At 46.6% G+C, this 17724-nt stretch overlaps 1 protein-coding gene across 2 annotated transcripts in view; it reads right to left on the reverse strand.

Moving 5' to 3' along the window:
* LOC308260840 (endophilin-A3) overlaps positions 1-17724 on the reverse strand; it is a gene marked incomplete at both ends in the record, with an annotated part of 376419 nt that overhangs the window by 304244 nt on the left and 54451 nt on the right. For both annotated transcript variants that reach the window (XM_080692395.1, XM_080692396.1), the window contains 4 exons: positions 396-499; positions 9501-9659; positions 12397-12530; positions 15983-16126. In XM_080692395.1, coding sequence (XP_080548521.1) covers positions 396-499; positions 9501-9659; positions 12397-12530; positions 15983-16126 — 541 coding nt within the window. The remainder of the gene's footprint in view (positions 1-395; positions 500-9500; positions 9660-12396; positions 12531-15982; positions 16127-17724) is intronic.

A 17724-nucleotide genomic window follows, 5' to 3' on the forward strand; every position in this document is an offset into this window, starting at 1 on the left:
AGGAAGGAAGGAAGGAAGGGAGGAAGGGAGGGAGGGAGGAAGGGAGGGAGGGAAAACAAGGGAGATAGAAAGGAAGGGATCCAAGCAGGGTGATGCAAGCCTGTAATCCCGGTACTTGGGAGGCTGAGACAGGAGGATTACAGGTTTAAGGACAGCCTCAGCAACTTAGTAAGACCTTCAGCAACCTAGAGAGACCTGTTTCAAAATAAAAAGGGCTGAGGGTATACGTTGGAGGCAGACTGCCCCTGGGTTCAATCTCTAGTACCACAAAAACAAACAAAAAACTGGAATGGGGCAGCGGAAAGGGGAGAGAGACAGAGACAGAGACAGAGACAGAGACACAGACAGATTTCAAGGGATGTGAGCAGTGGTCTGGAGGGAGGCAAAGGCCTTACCGCAGCTGAAGCTTGCTCTGCAGCTCCTGCAGAATCTCTGTAGACTGTTTGTGATAGTCTAGCGCTGCCTCTATAAACACGGCCAACTGGCTGACTTGCTCTACCTGCAGCAGAAGGGTAGAATTACTTCATGGAGGCCAGAGGCCAGAGCCCTGTCTAGAGAGAGGCACCCAGCTCTGAGGGGGAGCCGCGCCTGCCTCCACCCGGGCCCATGTCATTTAATTCCATCTTTGAGCCCGGCACAATGAGACAGGTCAGGGCACAGAGCTGTGGATGCTGGAAAAACAAGTTCGATTTTATTTATGATTATGAATTGGATGCAACTCAAGAATATGCCTCCTTCTGGCCAGGCGTGGTGGTGCACGCTTGTAATCCCCGCGCTTGGGAGGCAGAGACAGGAGGATCGCGCAGGTTCGAAGCCAGCCGCACGCGCTGGCTTAGGAGACCCTGTTTCCAAAATAAAAATGTAAAAAAAAATAGGTCTGGGAGTGTATTCCGGAGGTAGAAGGGCTTCCAGGAACCCCAGTACCACACAAAAAAATAAATAAATAATGCCTCCTTCCAATTAGGTGATGATGTTCTCTGGAGATTTTTATGCTGTGAAGCCCATAGATCTGAAAACGGACAGAGAAAGCCTTTCCAATTGCACATGAAGAAAACAACATTGAGTAAATGAATTTACTTGAGTCTCCACGGGCACTTTCTAGCCAAGCCAAATCAAGAGACGGAGTAAATTAAGCCAATCTCAGATAAGGAAGGACCCCAGGAGCGGCATGTGCGCCAGGGCAAAGAATCCCCTGTGTTTTTGTTGCTACCAGTAAAAAGCACCTTCCTGAAACATGAACTATACAGACTCTGGCATATCTTCCCTGCAAACAAAAGAAATATTCATAAAATTACAGATCAGCTGACCATGCCTGCTTAAAAAGTCTATTTATGCAAGAAAAGTCTAGAAAACCTGAAGACACGTAATTTGAGGAAAGGCAATCTGAGGACTCTCCCGCTTTTCCCGTGTGGCTCAGAAGTGGCTCTAGAAAGCTAGAATTAATGAGGCTTATTTCTAGAAGCTCAGAGGCAAACCCCAGAGGGCTGAGGTGATGGGGCCCCAGTATAAATCCCATGAACTCCAGATCTAGACAACGACACAAATCAAACTCATGCTGGCGCAGTGACGCATGTGTATAATCCCAGTATTTGGGGACTGGGCTGCTGAGACGGGGCAGAGCAGCCAGGCTTGAGGCCAGCTTCAGCAACTCAGGGAGAACCCCAGGAACTTAATGAAGCCCTGTAACAAAATAAATACTCTAGTGGTGTAGCTCAGAGGTAGAACGGCCTGGCTTTAATCCTCAGTACCAAAATATAAAAAATAAAAATCACTCTTTCCAGGATTCCCCAAGCCTATGCATCATTTTCCTTTTCTTTAATACATTTATTGGTACATTATAGTCTCGCCTATGCATCATTTTCTTACTTCACTTTCTAATAAGCTTTAGGGGAAAATCTGATTTATTCATTCTGCTGATTCATTCGGACATTCGGACGTTCGCAGCCTGGAAAACCAATGATGGGCTCACGCCTTCAGAGATGCAGGCTGTTTTCATGTGCCGTTGCAAACCATTCTTCGTGGCCTGTTCTTTAATCTTCCTTACCCACATAGACTATTTTAAATATGGGCTCAGTATGCATTTAAGATATATGCGGAATTCCACTTGTGCCAAAATATGATCGGCGCTCAACAAGGAAATCCCATCCTGTTACATCTATTCTACCAGGCTCTGTGGCTCGAAAGATAATAAACTGAGCCTAAAATTTCCAAAAACCCAATAAGCAAAACAAAGACAGCCTGGCCCCAATGAAATCCTAAGGATTTCTTAAATTTCATCTCTTTGGCTTACACATACGTTTATATAAATCCGGCACCATGGCTTAACAGGACCATGGCAGAATTTGCAACAGAAAGAATTTTTCTTCCTTACTGTGCTTGTGTTATGTACTTGGTAAACTCTATGCCATACCTCTGTGTCTTCAGTAAAATTAATTTTCCTAGTTTATGCCCACTTTGAAATATGTTTTGTTTGGCTGTGTGTGTGTGTGTGTATGTGTGTGTGTGTGTGTGTGTGTGTGTGTGTGTGTGTATACACTCATGCCTGAGACTAGGGATTGAACCCTGGGAAGGACTACCACTTAGCTATACATCTACATCGCCAGCCCTTTTTATTTCTTGAGACAGGGTATCACTAAGTTGCCCAGGCTGGCCTTGAACACGTGATCCTCCTGTCTCCGTCTCCAAAGTACTGGTATTGCAGGTGTGCACCATCATGCACATTTGGCATTTTCTAATTTTAAAGGAACAATTTATGGATAAATTGCTATAATACTAGATGTCAACCACTAAGCCAAGCATGGGAAGGAGGGATGGGGAGGGAGCGGGGTGGGGATCGGGCGGGGGCTAACTGGGCGATGTGTGCATGTATGTCTACAAAAGTATTTTTGTATCCCACTATGATGTATGAATACAGTGCACCAAGAAAAAATTTAAAAAAAGAAAAAAAACCAGTTAAATGAATACTCTTGGCATATATATGTGGGGTCAGGGTTGGGGAATTCTCAGCTATTCTCTGCCATGGCTATAACACGTGATTATATAATCTAGAAATGCATTTCTAACTATTCATTTGAGGCTGAGTTTGCAAACTTAATGGATGCCAGAGTCCCTTAAGGCCCGGGAGAGAAGCTGAGCGTGGTGACACAGGCCTATATTCCCAGTACCTGGGAGGCAGAGACAGGAGGACCACAGGTTCAAGGACAACCTCAGAAATGCAGTGAGAATCTCTGCAACCTATGAAGATCCTTTTTCAAAACAAAACATAAAAAGGGCTAAGAGTATAGCCCACGGGTAGAATGCCCCTGTGTTCAATCCTTAGTACCAAAATAAAAAACTCAGGAGATAACAGCAGGGCTCTGACACCTCCTCATCTTCAAATAGTTAGCAGCCAGGTGAGCTCTGAAGGCCTTGGCGACAGCAAAGAGAGAATTGTGGTGCCCACCCAGGTGCCTGGGGCCCCCAGGGCATCCGGCATGCACAAGGAAAGAAATGCCCATCTTTCGGATGATAGTAAACCACTCTTTTTCCCTCCTGGAAGGACACGTTTCCTACAAAGACTATCTTCAATTTAAACCATGACAATCCAGGTAATCTCTTGCTCCCTTGTATCATAGTCTTCTCTTCTTGGATTCCTCAGGGAAGCCAAAGGGAATTTTCTCCTGAATTTGCAGTCTGGTCATATGCAGACGTCTTTTTACAGTAGGTTAAAAGCCTTCAGGCAGAGTTTCTGAAAAAAAGCTTGAGGCAGCCAATCAGATTAATAACCTGAGTAATAATCCCTTTCATTCTGCACTGTGGACATCAAAAGAACTTCTCAAGTGCCGTTGCTCATTCACCTGATGCTTGTTAGGTGGGAGCACCTTGCCCAGAACAGAGATCTATGCAAAAGCAAACCCAGAAACAGAATCCGGATCCCTCGCTCCTGTCAGCCATGCTTTCTGTCATCCCAGTATGGATACGCCTCATTCCTCACCTCTCCTGTCCCCTGAAAAGTCAATAACCATCATATCATCATAGAGCAGCTCTAGGATCAAATAAGTCTAGTAACCAGGCGTGGTGGTGCATGCTTGTAATCCCAGAACTTGGGAGGCTGAGACAGGAGGATTGCAGGTTCACAGCCAGCCTCAGCTACTTAGTGAGACCCTCTGTAACTTAGTGAGATACTACTTCAAAATAAATAATAAAAAATAGGGCTGGGGAACAGCTTGGAGGTAGAATCCCCCTGGGTTCAATACCCAGTAAAAAAAAAAAAAAAAAAAAAAAAAAAAAAAAATCTGGTAAACTGCAACTGTATCCTGGCCTGGGAACTGCTCAGAGATTAACCTTTCATATTATCCTAAAGAGACTCTAAAAAGTCTTATAAAGAAATGCTGTTTACTTTTGTTTAACTTGAGGTTTCCTGAATTATTTGATCATAGAGACATTATTAATGCAATATGCTAACAGTCCATAGAATTAATTTTGGAAACTAGTACTTCAGAGCAAGGGAGAGAAGGCAGGAACCTAGAATCGGGTAGTTCCACTAGTCTTGGGAACCCAAGGACCCAAGGGTGGAGGGAGGATCCCCTGGCTCTGGTGATTTGTACCAAGAAAGCTTGTGGATATTGCAGGGCCCTGGCTTTGTTGCATTGAAAAAAAGATCTCTTCTATTATGCAGTATCTCCCGTTTGTGCTAAGGTTAAAGACCTACATTTGATAATGTCAAGTGGTGAGGAATAGCCAGGTGTGGTAGCACATGCCTGTAATCACACTTCCTGAGACAGGAAGATCACAGGTTCATGGCCTGCCTCAGCAACTTAGAAGGCCTTCTGCAACTTAGTAAGAACCTGTTTCAAAATTATAAAAATAACGCCGGGCGTGGTGGCGCACGCTTGTAATCCCTGCGCTTGGGAGGCGGAGACAGGAGGATCGCGCTGGTTCAGAGCCAGCCTCGCTGCCTTAAGAGACCCTGTTTCCACATAAAAAAGTTTTTAAAAAATAGGTCTGGGAGTGTAGTGTAGCCCATGGGAGTGTATCCCGGAGTTAGAAGGGCTTCCAGGAACACCAGTACCACCAAAAAAAAAAAAAAAAAAAATATATATATATATATATATATATATATATATATATATATATATATATATATATATAGCTGGGCTTTAGCTCTGAGGCAGAATGGCCTTGGGTTGAATTCCCAGTAACACACACACACACACAATGGTGAGGAATAAGCTCTACAATGACAGAAGGAGAAAGAGTGTGTTAAGCCTACTGGTGATTTATTGTTCCTGAGAAATGGCGATGAGGGCTCAGAACCAGCTTGCTGATTTTCCTGTGGCCCTTCTCCAAGGGGACAGCTGTGTGGGTGCCCTGAGGGATGTGCCCATCCCAGCGTGGCACAGCAAGAATCAGTGATAGGCCTCACCCTCTGGGGTCCCTGAAAAGCCAGAGGACCAAGGACACAACCCCTCCCAGCTTGCATCACCACCTGTGGGATAATGGAGCCACCTGGCCTCAAGCAACAAGTGCAATGTCACTCAAGGTCTCAGTGGAAGACCACAGTGAGGGCCTACGGCGCCTCTCCAGCTCTGCCGGTCCCGTTCTATGAGTGCCGGGTCAATACTTCCAGTCTCTGCACCATCCCTCCTTTTTTCTACAGCCAAGATGGAGACATGGTCTATGGTCTAACTGGTGAGACCAGTCCTAACAACTGGGAAATCTAGATGCTTCATCAAAAGGTCATGGGGCCTCAGGTCTGGGATCTGTGTTCTTTAAGAAAGTGGGCTGTGCTGGGCATGGTGGTGCACGCTTGTAATCCCTGTGCTTGGGAGGTGGAGACAGGAGGATCACACAGGTTGGAAGCCAGCCACGCTGGCGTAAGAGACCCTGTTTTCAAACAAAAAAGTATAAAAATAGGTCTGGGAGTGTAGCCCAGAGGTAGAAGGGTTTCCAGGAACCCCAGTTCCACCAAAAAAAAAAAAAAAGAAAGTGGGCTTGTGATGCAGCCACACTGTGTGTGTGACCTGGCTTTCTGCTCTATGTGGCTCATTCTCTTGTGGGTGGCTCTGAGGGCTGGACCTGGGGCCCGGGGCAGAGAGAGCAAGATGCCCACCATGGGCCAGGCCCAAACTGCCTCTGCCAGCAAGCTTTTCCAGAGAGCCTTGTGCTGGGTGAGTCAGGCAGGGGGTAAGTTTTTTTCTTTCTTGAGAGGCAGCATATACTAGGACTGAGGTGACCACACCCTGGAAATCCCAATAAGTGGCCTCCTAACCAGAAACTTCTAGAAAGAAAGAGTTGCCTAATCTGCATTTGCAGACTGCAGACTCGGGAAAGATCAGGTCTGTCAATCCCAGTAAGGCGGCTTCTTCCCAACTGAGGCAAAGCTTTGGTGAGGAATTTTTTAGGCATTCTCTGGTGATGCTTTTATTGTTTCTCAGCCAAGACTGTGGAGGTGAAAGCTGGAGGAGGCACCGGCTGCTCCTGGAGAGGAAGTCTGTGCCCTTGAATCGCCAGAGCCCAGGAAGCACAGGCAGGTGGCACTGGACACCAAATGCACCACCTCAAATGTTTTTCTTCAGCGCTGGACTCTGCTTATTCACTTTCTTCGGAGAAAGTGCTTCTAAGTCCTCTTTCCAGCACCTCTTTACTCCTCCCCTGTGGGGAGAACGGGAAATGTCCCCTAATTAGCAGGATGGGTTACTCTGCTTCTAAAACTGACTCCACGTGTCCAGAGGCCCGATTCCAGCATCTCAGACTGTGCCTGGGTGGGCGTCAGGCTGGCTCTGCTCTGGGACTAGCTTCTACCAATGGAGGGCACGAGGGGTAGAGAGTGTTCTTGGACCTCTGGCCAGGCCATGTCCTCCAATGCAGCTGACCAGCTGGTCTGCAGTTCATGATTGTTGGGTGTTTTTAATCAGCTAAGCAGTATCTCCAACCTTGTTTCTGTGTCAATTCCTCAGGGAGTCAGAACTTGAAGTGGTGAGCGCCTGACTTGTATCTCCAGGTCCCAACTCTCAACATGAGAAGCACCTCCTCCTTGTGTGTGGAGGAAGCACCTGGGCCTCTGCTGCCCGCCCACAGCCTCCCCCTGAGGCCAGGTTTTGGCAGAATCCATCTATCCGTCTCTGGCAGCAGCCACGTCGGGTGGACACACTGCCAAATCCATCGGTCACTGGCAGGATCTGCAGCTTTCCCACCCTTCACCTGGGAATCAGACAGATCTCAGCAACCTTAGTCAGGCCAGGATCTTTCCCTGGGAGAAAATCCAGCCATCTTGAAGTACAGCTTCCCACCATCAGAGGAAGTAACGTGGCTAAAGAGGCTGAGAGACGAAGGCTGGTGGCAAAGGGAACAGGGTACCAGCGTCCTGTGGGCTACAGAAGATCTACCTGTGCCTGGTCACTGGGTATGGGGGTTCAATGACTGCCCTACCTCACCCACTAAACTTTGTTTTTCCCCAACAAAGCATATCACACCAGCAATATGAGCATGTATGATATGAGTAGGTCAGGTGCAAGGGTGAACGGGGCAGGAGGTTCTCTACTTTTCCTTGTCAACAGGAGGGAGGCTGCCAGACCACCTGGACAGGAGAAAAGACAAGGCAGGCCCTTCTGGTCTAACTGTTGCCCCCTCCAGAACAGAGCAAAGGTGGTCTTCTGAAGCTTATGTAGTAACTTGTCTCTTCTGCTATGTATCTGAGAGGGGAAATAAGGCCAAAGAAAGTATACCAAGATTGGGCTGTCACCAGCACCCTTGAGCCTCTCCATCACTGGGTGCTCAAAATATGGTAGTTCTTGCCTTTGTCATCGCCACCAGTATCTTTCCATCATCACCATCAATCTCTGTATATCACCACCATCACTGTGGCCACCAGCATAGGCAACCCCAGCACACAGGGTACCAAATGCTGCTGGGGCCAGCTGAGAAAAGGGGAAAGAGAGGAGGGAACCTGCAATGTGGCCTGAACAGCCCCTCACCTCCACCTCCATGGCTGGTTCTCAGGGGCTCTGTCAAAGTCCTGGACACAGATAGAAGCCCTGATGCCAGCCAGAGTGGCCTTCCTGGCAGAGGTGTGGACCCCAGAAGCTGGGCTGTGGGGGAACTCAGGTTCCCCAGAGCTGCACAGGAACCCCCACTCATCTGCAGCTAAGTCCCCATAGGAATCCTTGGGGGGACACTACAAGAAGAGTCCTTGTCGCTGTCAAGGGATAGACAAACAATAAAGGGATGTTTACAATGAAGGGATCATCGTTGATTTTTCACTGATACCAAGGGCACAGCCAGGGTCTCTTGGGTTGATTGACAAAACCAGAGCCACTGAGACAGGCTTCATTCATGGGGAACCTCGAAAAGCCATCATGGAGACTCAAGGAGGAAGGTCACAGATAGACACCCTCAACATTTAAATCCACCAGTGATGGTTGGAGCAGGTGGAGCAGGATTTGTGAGGCCCCACAGAGAGTGTCATGTCACACCCAAAATCTTTTCCTAGATATTCCAAACAAATTAAATATTGCCACACCAAAACAAAAAAAAAATGCCTATTGACTAGGGACAATTTCAAGAGCAAATTTATATATTTAAGGAAAAGCAAAGGGAGTCATTATACTATCATACCTCTTCCCATTTCCCATAAATTTAAAAAATTAAATGGAGAACTATAATATTTTTGTGCCTGTTGGTCCTCGATGGCTCAGTGGCATGGAAATGTCAGATTGGCTTCTCCAGTTGGGCAAATTAGTTCTCTGGAATTTAATGAATTGTTGCAATTGGACATAATGTACCTACACATCACCACAGATTAAAAAATGCTGAGCACACTTTGACTTGACTTGAAAGACATCAGGCCTTGGTGTACCTTTTAACAAACTGTTATAAGACATGGTTTTGAGGCTAAATAAGTTCCCTGACTTGTCCCAGCTTAACAAAGTGTCCAGTGTGGTCTGAGGCAGCCCTGGGCTTCCTTGTGACCAGGCTGAGGGCAGGGACTTCAGAGGGAGGCGGGCGACAAGGCCTCTTCCTCTCGGGCAGTACAAGTGCCTCCACGCGGCCAGCACAGAAGGGAGCACGCAGCCTGCTACCCTGTTACCATCCCATCTCCTTTACAAGTGCTACTATGAAAGCGATTACCTCTTAGATCCCAAACATCCACTCTCACTCAGAGCACTGTCCAGCCCAAGGAAAGTATAAACTGCCACATGCCCTGGGCTTTCTGCACTTCTCTAGACTTAAACACAAAGATCATCTACTTTGCAATCTTCTGAGACAAGCACACCTCCCCAAGGCCTACTTGGACATCTCTAACGCAATCTTGAGACAAGCAAGACTTTCCATGATTTAACACATACGTCAGGGCTGGCTGGATGTCTGACACGACCTCTGAGGCAGGAGATAATGCTTATAGAACTGCAAACTGCCATACCAACTAAGACTTTAGAGCTTTTCACCAGGCTGAGCATAGCCATACATTCAGTGCTTTTATTCATTGACATTAAAATCTCCTGTTTGGTTTAAATACTTACATCATTTTCTAAAAAATTAAACATGCTTCTTTCAGCCAACTCCTTTGACTCTTCAAATTTTTCTACCGCTTGTCTGACTTCTTCGTCTGGTATCTTACCTACTCGCTTCTTTTTATAATCGTAATCCAGACGGCGGCCTTCCAGCTTTTTCAGGTGGTGCTAGAAAGAGAGAGAGGAGGGCCTCAGAGCACTGCTATGTTCACAACACGGTTCCTTTCGTTATTTCCATGAACATAGTCATTGCTGCTCCCAGCCTGAGCTCCAGGGAGCAGAAGTCTTCCCACCCTCCACCGTGTGCACCCCGCACCTGCAGCGTGCACTTGGGAAGATGGATGGGTGAGGTGATGCTGCATGAGCGTCTACGGGATGCACAGGATGTAGTATGCTTGCACGGAGGCTGCTTCTCAATGTTCTGTGTGAGATGTCCCCCCTCCGGCTCCATTAACAGCAGATAACTTCTAACCCCATTAACTATGCAAAACATAGGGACATTTCTCCTGGCACCGTCATTCATTCCCCACCAAGAAATAGTCTATAGCCGGGCATGGTGGCGCACGCTTGTAATCCCCGCGCTTGGGAGGCAGAGACAGGAGGATCGCGCAGGTTCGAAGCCAACTGCGCGCACTGGCTTAAGAGACCCTGTTTCCAAATTACAAAAAAAATGTAAAAATAGGTCTGGGAGTGTAGCCCAGAGGTAGCAGGGCTTCCAGGAACCCCAGTACCACCAAAAAAAAAAAAAAAAAAAAAAGTTTTGGGAGGCTGAGAGGGGGGATCACAGTTCACGGATAGACTCAACTACTTAATGAGGCCCTTTGCAACTCAGTAAGACCCTGTTTCAAAATAAAGAATAAAAAATAGGGCTGGGGGTGTAGCTCAGAGGTAGAATATCCCTGGGTTCCATCCCTAGTACTGCAAAAAAAAAAAAAAAAAAAAACAACAATAAAAAAAACCACAGGTTTCTAATATCCCCCAGGCTATGTATGAATCTTCCAAAAAGTTCCCAAACAATTATAGAAGAAGCCTCATAAAATTCTTTCAAGGGTTTCAGAGGAGAGATATTCATAGGAATTGCCTATGAATATCTGAAATGATATTATCACCTCTGAAAATGATATTATCACCCCTTTAACAAGGTACAGTGATAATAGTTCAAGATGTGTTTTTGCAGAATGGGCGCCTTATGTGGGAGTGAGTTCCTCACAAGTCCATGCTGAGGGTTCCCAGGTCAGAAGCAGCACAGGGCAGATAAATGTTCAGGACAAGGGGAGGGTCCCTAGGAAGTTATGGCTGTAAACCTGGGAAAACTGATTCTTGAGACCTCAAGCATATTGGGCACCGAGAGTTCCAGTAATGGTTATGGGACACTTGCTCTCTTTCTTTGAGCAGAAGCACCAGATCTGACTTCCATAATAACAAGGTGAAAAGAACTGACAGGACCGAAGGCCAAAGCGTTTCTCATACGATCTGATACTTTGGGCAAAGTCCTAAATCCCTCTCTGCCTTTACATACGCACTGCTGTAAGTCAGATAATGATAAAGGAATGGGTTCCCAACACCTAATTTCTTTTCTTTTTTTTTTTTTTCCTGTGGTACTGGGGTTGGAACCCAGGGGCTTTCTACCCGTGGGCTATACTCCCAGACCTATTTTATACTTTATTTGGAAACAGGGTCTCACTAAGTTGCTGAGAGCCTCACTAAGTAGCTGAGGCTGGCTTTGAACCTGCGCGATCCTCCTGTCTCAGCCTCCCAAGCGCGGGGATTACAAGCGTGCGCCACCACGCCCGGCTTCTCCAACACCTAATTTCTAAGTCACATGGAACATAACTGAGACTAGGAGAGGCCTCCTAATTCTGAGACTCTTAGCTCGTGATCATCTACAGAATTCCCGCTTAAAGTTACATGGTTTCTTATCCAGAAGCAGCTGAGCATCAGGATGCTGCTTGGAAAACTATAAACCTTGTGTCTGGCCTTGTGGGGGCAAATGCAGAGGACTGCTTTACAGCTGTCATGCGTGAAAAGGATGGGCTGGAAGAGTGCTTTTCAAATTTAATGTGCATCAGAATCTCCCGGCGGATTTCAAAAATACAGACCACTGGGCTTTGCCTGCAGAATTTCTGATTTGGGAGGTCTGGGATAGGACCCAAGCATTTACCTTGCTAACAAGTGATGTTCAAGCTACTCATCCAAGGGACCACAGTTTTAAAAGCATGGGGCCTGAAGAAAGGAAACCAAGACATCTCCGAAGTTCAAAGGCCATCCGGGCAGGCGGGCCAGCACTGCAGCCAGCTCAGGCTCTAAGGCACCTGGAGGAAGGTCCTCTGGCAGCTCTCAGGGTCTCTGCAGAGCAGAAGCCCTGGCGGGATGGAGTATTAGGCTGCTTCTGCACATCCATGACACCACCACCGCCAGGGAAGTGGTGCGCAATCCCAATAGGGTCCTGCAAACTCCCAAGTGTGCTCTGGAAGACCATCTTAAACGGCTTTCCGGAAGAGAGATGGCAATTCCTAGATATTGATTCCCCTGAGAAAAATAACGACCACTCATACAGTGTATAAAAAATGCCACTGATGTGGTACGATTCTGATAATCAAAAATCTACTACAGAGTTATGGAATCACTTGTCACGAGAGAAACAGATGAAGAAGTGTGCATCTTGAGTCTGGCGTCTAGCTGGCTCCAGTGAGGCACAGAGCTGCAAAGCTGGGGGAATGGGCCCACAGCCCCATCAGCCACGTGCCCCATCTCCACGCAGACAGCTCACTCCTCCCCAGTGAGCTCAGGAAAATCACCCACAAGACAATGATTTCACTGAGTCCCCATCAAACCCTGCTAATGACTATCAACATAAACATCATTCTAAGTAACAGCAGGTACCTTAATAGACTGGCTGACTTACCCCAATCTCTTTTAAGTCTTTGTCTTGTAGTAACTGAAGTGGATCAATAAAAGTTTGCTTTACATTGATATCAAGAGAATCTTTCACCTCAGCCATTAGTTTCATGGACTCGCCAACTTCTATCAATGCGTTGCCTTGAACAGAAAATGCAAACAGAACAGGTTCCTCAGGAGAGCATCTAGGTTAACAGCGACGTGTAATGAATTCTTTCCCAATGGTCTGTGGGTGCTGGTTTTAAGGCCTTACTCTGGACCTCTGGATCTTTTTTTTTTTTTTTTTGGTGGTATTGGGGTTCCTGGAAGCCCTTCTACCTCCGGGCTACACTCCCAGACCTATTTTGTATACTTTTTTATTTGGAAACAGGGTCTCTTAAGCCAGAGCACACGCCTGGCTTTGAACCTGTGTGATCCTCCTGTCTCTGCCTCCCAAGCGCAGGGATTACAAACGTGTGCCACCACGCCCGGCTAAAGAAATGGGTTCTTTTTTTTTTTTTTTTTTTGGTGGTGGTACTGGGGTTCCTGGAAGCCCTTCTCCCTCCAGGCTACACTCCCAGACCTATTTTATATTTTTTTTAATTTGGAAACAGGGTCTCTTAAGCCAGCAAGGCTGGCTCCGAACCAGCGCGATCCTGCTGTCTCCGCCTCCCAAGCTTGGGGATTACAAGCGTGTGCCACCATGCCCGGCAGGACCTCTGGATCTTGAATCAGAAGAAATTTAAAAAAAAAAAAGGAAAGGGGGGGGGGCTTCCTATTTTCTACAGCAGTTTTACTCAACCCTCTGCACTCTGACCTCCACACGAAATAAGCTGACAAGTAGAAGCACTTACAATTAATGGCCACTAGATGGAGATGATGCTCCTTTAAAACAACAACAAATAAAGGGGGAATAAACCAAAAACCTGGTACTTCTGGAAACTGGCACCAAAGGTTTTTCAGAAGTTTGAAGATCAAATCTCTTTTTGTCAATAATGAAAGAATTCACTCTTTGGGGGTGTGTATTAACCAATAATGATTACAATACAAATAAACAAAGGCCCGCATCAGCTTCCAGCTGTGGGATCTTTCTGCGGCTGCTACCCACATCCTTGTGGATGGACCGAAGGCTTCGATTCTCTCTGAGGTAGAGGAATGCTGTGGGTCACATGAACACCTGTGGCCAGGTGGGGGGGGGGGGTTGCTCATGAAGAGGTACCCACAGTCTTTGCAGGGTTATGGTCTGGTGTCTCGACCTAGCTGTTCTGTTACACTTTGCAAGATTGCTGAAGGCTGAGTGTTCTGGGTACTACACACCATGAGGGTTGAAGTCTCTCTAGAAATTGTCTATGCAAAACTCTGCGCTACACTGAACCATTTTTCCCATATCTGGGGCTTTTCCAAATTGGTCTTATAAAAAGATGAAGCTTTCAGGGCTTGGAGGCACACGCATTTGGGAGGCTGAGATAGGAGGATCCAGGTTCATGGATCAGCTACTTGGTGAGGCTCTTTGCAACTCAGTGAGACCCTCTTTCAAAATAAAGAATAAAAATAGGGCTGGCCGTGCAGCTTGGAGGTAGAACGCCCGTGGGTTCCATCCCCAGTACTGCAAAAAAAAGAAAAAAAAAGTAAATATAAATAAATATAAATAAAAGATGAAGCATGGGGGTCATTGATGTTTGGAAGCCTGCAGAACTGAGAGCCCAGCCAAAACCTGACCTTAAGAGTTGGTTCACCTGCCAGTCTAGGATATAAACAACTTATTCACCTAGAAATCAGGGATAGCAAGACCTGCCTCGATTTTTTAAGAAAGGACACGTACTAGTTAAGATCTTATAAAAAAGAAGTGGAGACCCTTGCTTTAAATTAAAGCTGGCTTATACATGTCATTTTGACTCGCTGGGAGCTCACTAAGAAACTTCCTGGCCCAACTCTCCAGAATTTGCTTCTAAGTGATTCCTAAGTGTTGACTGGAAGTCCTTGCCTTTCTTGGACTCTTCCTGCCCAGGTGGTGGTAGGCAGAGGGTGGGCCTTCTGACCCTCCGCCACTCCGCTATGCCTCACCTGTCAGCTCATCAAGCCGGGACACAAACATTCTCAAATATCTTTCTCCAAAGGCTCCAGAGACTCTGTTCTGAGCACTGGATGCTGCCTCCACCTGATGGACATTCTCTCTCCAGGCCCAGGATTTGAGCTGTGGTATTCCATAAGGGAAGGCACTCAGCTTCTACCCGCTGAGTATTCTGCACTTTAGGAGGTTCCAGAGCTCGTGCCCCCCCCCCCCGCCAAAAAAAAAGTATGCAGGGCACAGAGCAGGAAAACCACCTGTCCCGGTGCCAGCTGACATCGCCCTGTACCCAGCAGGAATGCCCCTGGATCTCTGACCTGCCTGGCAGTCCCGCTCGGTCACTGCAGGCTGAACCTTCCCGGTAAGAATAGGCTACCCTGTTCCCACCGACCCCCGGGGGAAAACAGAGCTCCGACTGTGCTGCTCCGAAGGATCCTGTTACCCTCGGTCACTCGTTCATGTTTTAAGTTTTCAAAAGATTTTTTCTCAACTTCCTAGAATAATTATCATGGCCAAATATTTGATTTCTCAATTTCCATATCCTGCCTTGACTAAGGAACCATGCCAAAGACTCCTGGAAGACTTAATATAGTAAATTCAATTTAATTTTTATTTTTAAGTAAGTCTTTATTTTTGATAAAGGAGACTTAAAATGACTTCAGCTTCATATGTAAAAGTTAAAACTGTTGGCTGGGCTCAATGGCTCACACCTATAAACCCAGCATTTAGGAGGGTGAGACAAGAGAATAGCAGGTTCAAGGCCAGCCTCAGTAACTTAGTGAGAACCTTACGGCAGCTTAGTGAGACCCCATTTCAAAATAAGAAGGCTGGGGGTATACTTCCGAGGTAGAATATCCCTGGGTTCAATCCCTAGTACCACAATACATACATATGTACATACATACATACATACATACATGCATACATACATCTAAAAACTGTTATGTCCATGTGACTTTTGCAGTTAATTAGCTGGGAGAAATTTTAGTAAAACAGTTTTTAAATACTTTAAAATTACAATACTTAAAGCAACAAGGCATTGGGTCAAAACAGGATATAGACTGAGAAACAGAAGACAGACACAAACGTAAAAAATAAAAACTTGGTCTGTAATAAAAGCCCATCTAGTTTACTATAGCTAGTAAGTGGGACTGGTCAAACAGACCGTGATGTATGGAGTTTCACGCAGCCTTTAAAAGCAATAGTTGAGAAGATTATTTCGTGACATGAATCATAATACAGACAGTGGTTAAAAGAAACAGGTTACAAAAGGTTAAATATACTATAATACAGTTTTAATTTTGTAGAGGCATATGAGAATATATATTATCCATATATATGTGAATAAATAAAAGGTTTGAAGGGTTTTATTGGGCCTATCAGTAGATATGGGCTGCGGGTGATGTCAGCTTTTCCCGTTATTTAACTGGCCTTGGTTTTCTGAGCCCCCTGCAATGAGCATGTGTTGCTTTGGTAATAGGTTTTGTGCCCAACCTACAACCCCCTCAGGAGATCCAGGCCCTGCCAGGTGTGCTCCCTCACTCACCGAAGGTGGAGTCTTCCCCAAGCTCCTTGCCGTATTTCAGCATGCAGTCCCCCAGCAGGCCCTCCGTCTGTGGGTAGCCGGTGGTCTTCACCTGCCCCCGGATCTTTGACACAGTGTTTAGCATTCCTAGCTTCGCTCTGTATGCTTAAAAACATGGTCATTTGTAATGCTTTGACGTTACAAGCTGATGTGATAGGAACACGACATTCAATCATCAGTTTTCAGAATCATGATCTCTGTAGACACACACCAGAGGGTGGGGGCTTGACAGGACTGGTGTGACCTCACCTGAAGGTCTGGATTCCTCACCAAGGTGGGGGCTGAGCACACTGTTGCCTAACCACAATAACAAAGAAATCACAGCACACATGGCTATCTCCAAAAAAAAACAGCAAGTGGGCTGCAATCAGCAACCCCAGGGACACACTTTCGAATCTTTGGAATCGCCAACACGCCGAGATCAGACACTCACACCTGCAGGGACCATCTTTGCAAGGGACCAAGTATGAATCAAGAATGGAATGGTGGGTAGAGGGGGCCCTTTCAACTATTAACTGGTCATGGACATCCTCACCTGGCTTTCAAGATGATTCTAAGGGATGACAGCAAGGTCATGAAGGTCGGCTACCCATGTTCAAGAGGCCAACCCAGCAGGGGGAAACAACCCTAGCAGAGGTAATACTCCTGCATTGCTGGTCCCCCAAGCGCACGCAGTTCTCCATTCCCAGGGAGGCGATGGGCAGCACCAGCCTCATACCTTCTCTCCTTTCCTCTGACTTAAGTGATTAATGGCTACCACCCATGGCCCTGTGTAGTGCTGTGCTTGGGACTGGAACTCCAAGGGGCCCTAAAATATCACCTTCCCGCTAGGCATGCACTCCAATTTTTGGGAGGCAGAATATCAACACTGTCATTATAGAAAGAAAGTCTGTAACAGTGCAGGGAAAGGAATAGATGAAAACGTGCCGAAGAAAGACTGGAAGATGCCTCTGAAAAGTGCAGGAAGTAGTGTCAGTGAGGCACGGAGGCGGGATTGCTTACATCAATGGACAAGGAGTTGGCTGGCCTCACCACAGAAGAAATTGATACAGGACAAAATTGTATGAGGTAACTGTGACGGTGGATGGAATACCAAGCTAAGAGTTGAGATTCCACGCTGTAGGCGAGAGTGAATTGCGTCCTAGTTTGTGATATTTGAGATGATCATTTTCACCATATTCTAGACCCATGTTTCTAAAACTTTAACATGTGTGCAAATAACCCAGGGATCTTGTTAAAATATAGGGTCCAATTCAGTCCATCTGGGATGAGCCCAACACTCCATGTTTTCAACAATCTCCATGGCTGCTGATCATGCCAGTCTATGGACCACACTGAGCAGTCGAGCTTGCAATACTCACAGTGATGGCCTTTAGAGCCTTGCCAGTCTTGGTCTCAAAGCACTCATCTTTTGGGTTTCAAGGCCCAGAAGTTTCATTCCCAATGTGAACACACACACACACACACACACACACACACACACACACACACACCCCTTGCTTCCCACTACAGAGAGGGTGTGGTGCTTACTGTGGTTGGGGGAAGTATTAGACTGGATTAGGGGCTGCTGGCCTTCCTCTTCCTTTAGAATAACCAGGGACCTCTGGCTGGGGGGATACTTATTGCTGGCCAGTGCCCCCTACCTATCAGCTCTCTGATAGTGAAGTCTCTGTTACCATCAGAAACCTGATAAGGGAAACCTC

Source organism: Muscardinus avellanarius (assembly GCF_963383645.1).
Source record: "Muscardinus avellanarius genome assembly, chromosome: 3".
Classification (NCBI taxonomy): domain Eukaryota; kingdom Metazoa; phylum Chordata; class Mammalia; order Rodentia; family Gliridae; genus Muscardinus; species Muscardinus avellanarius.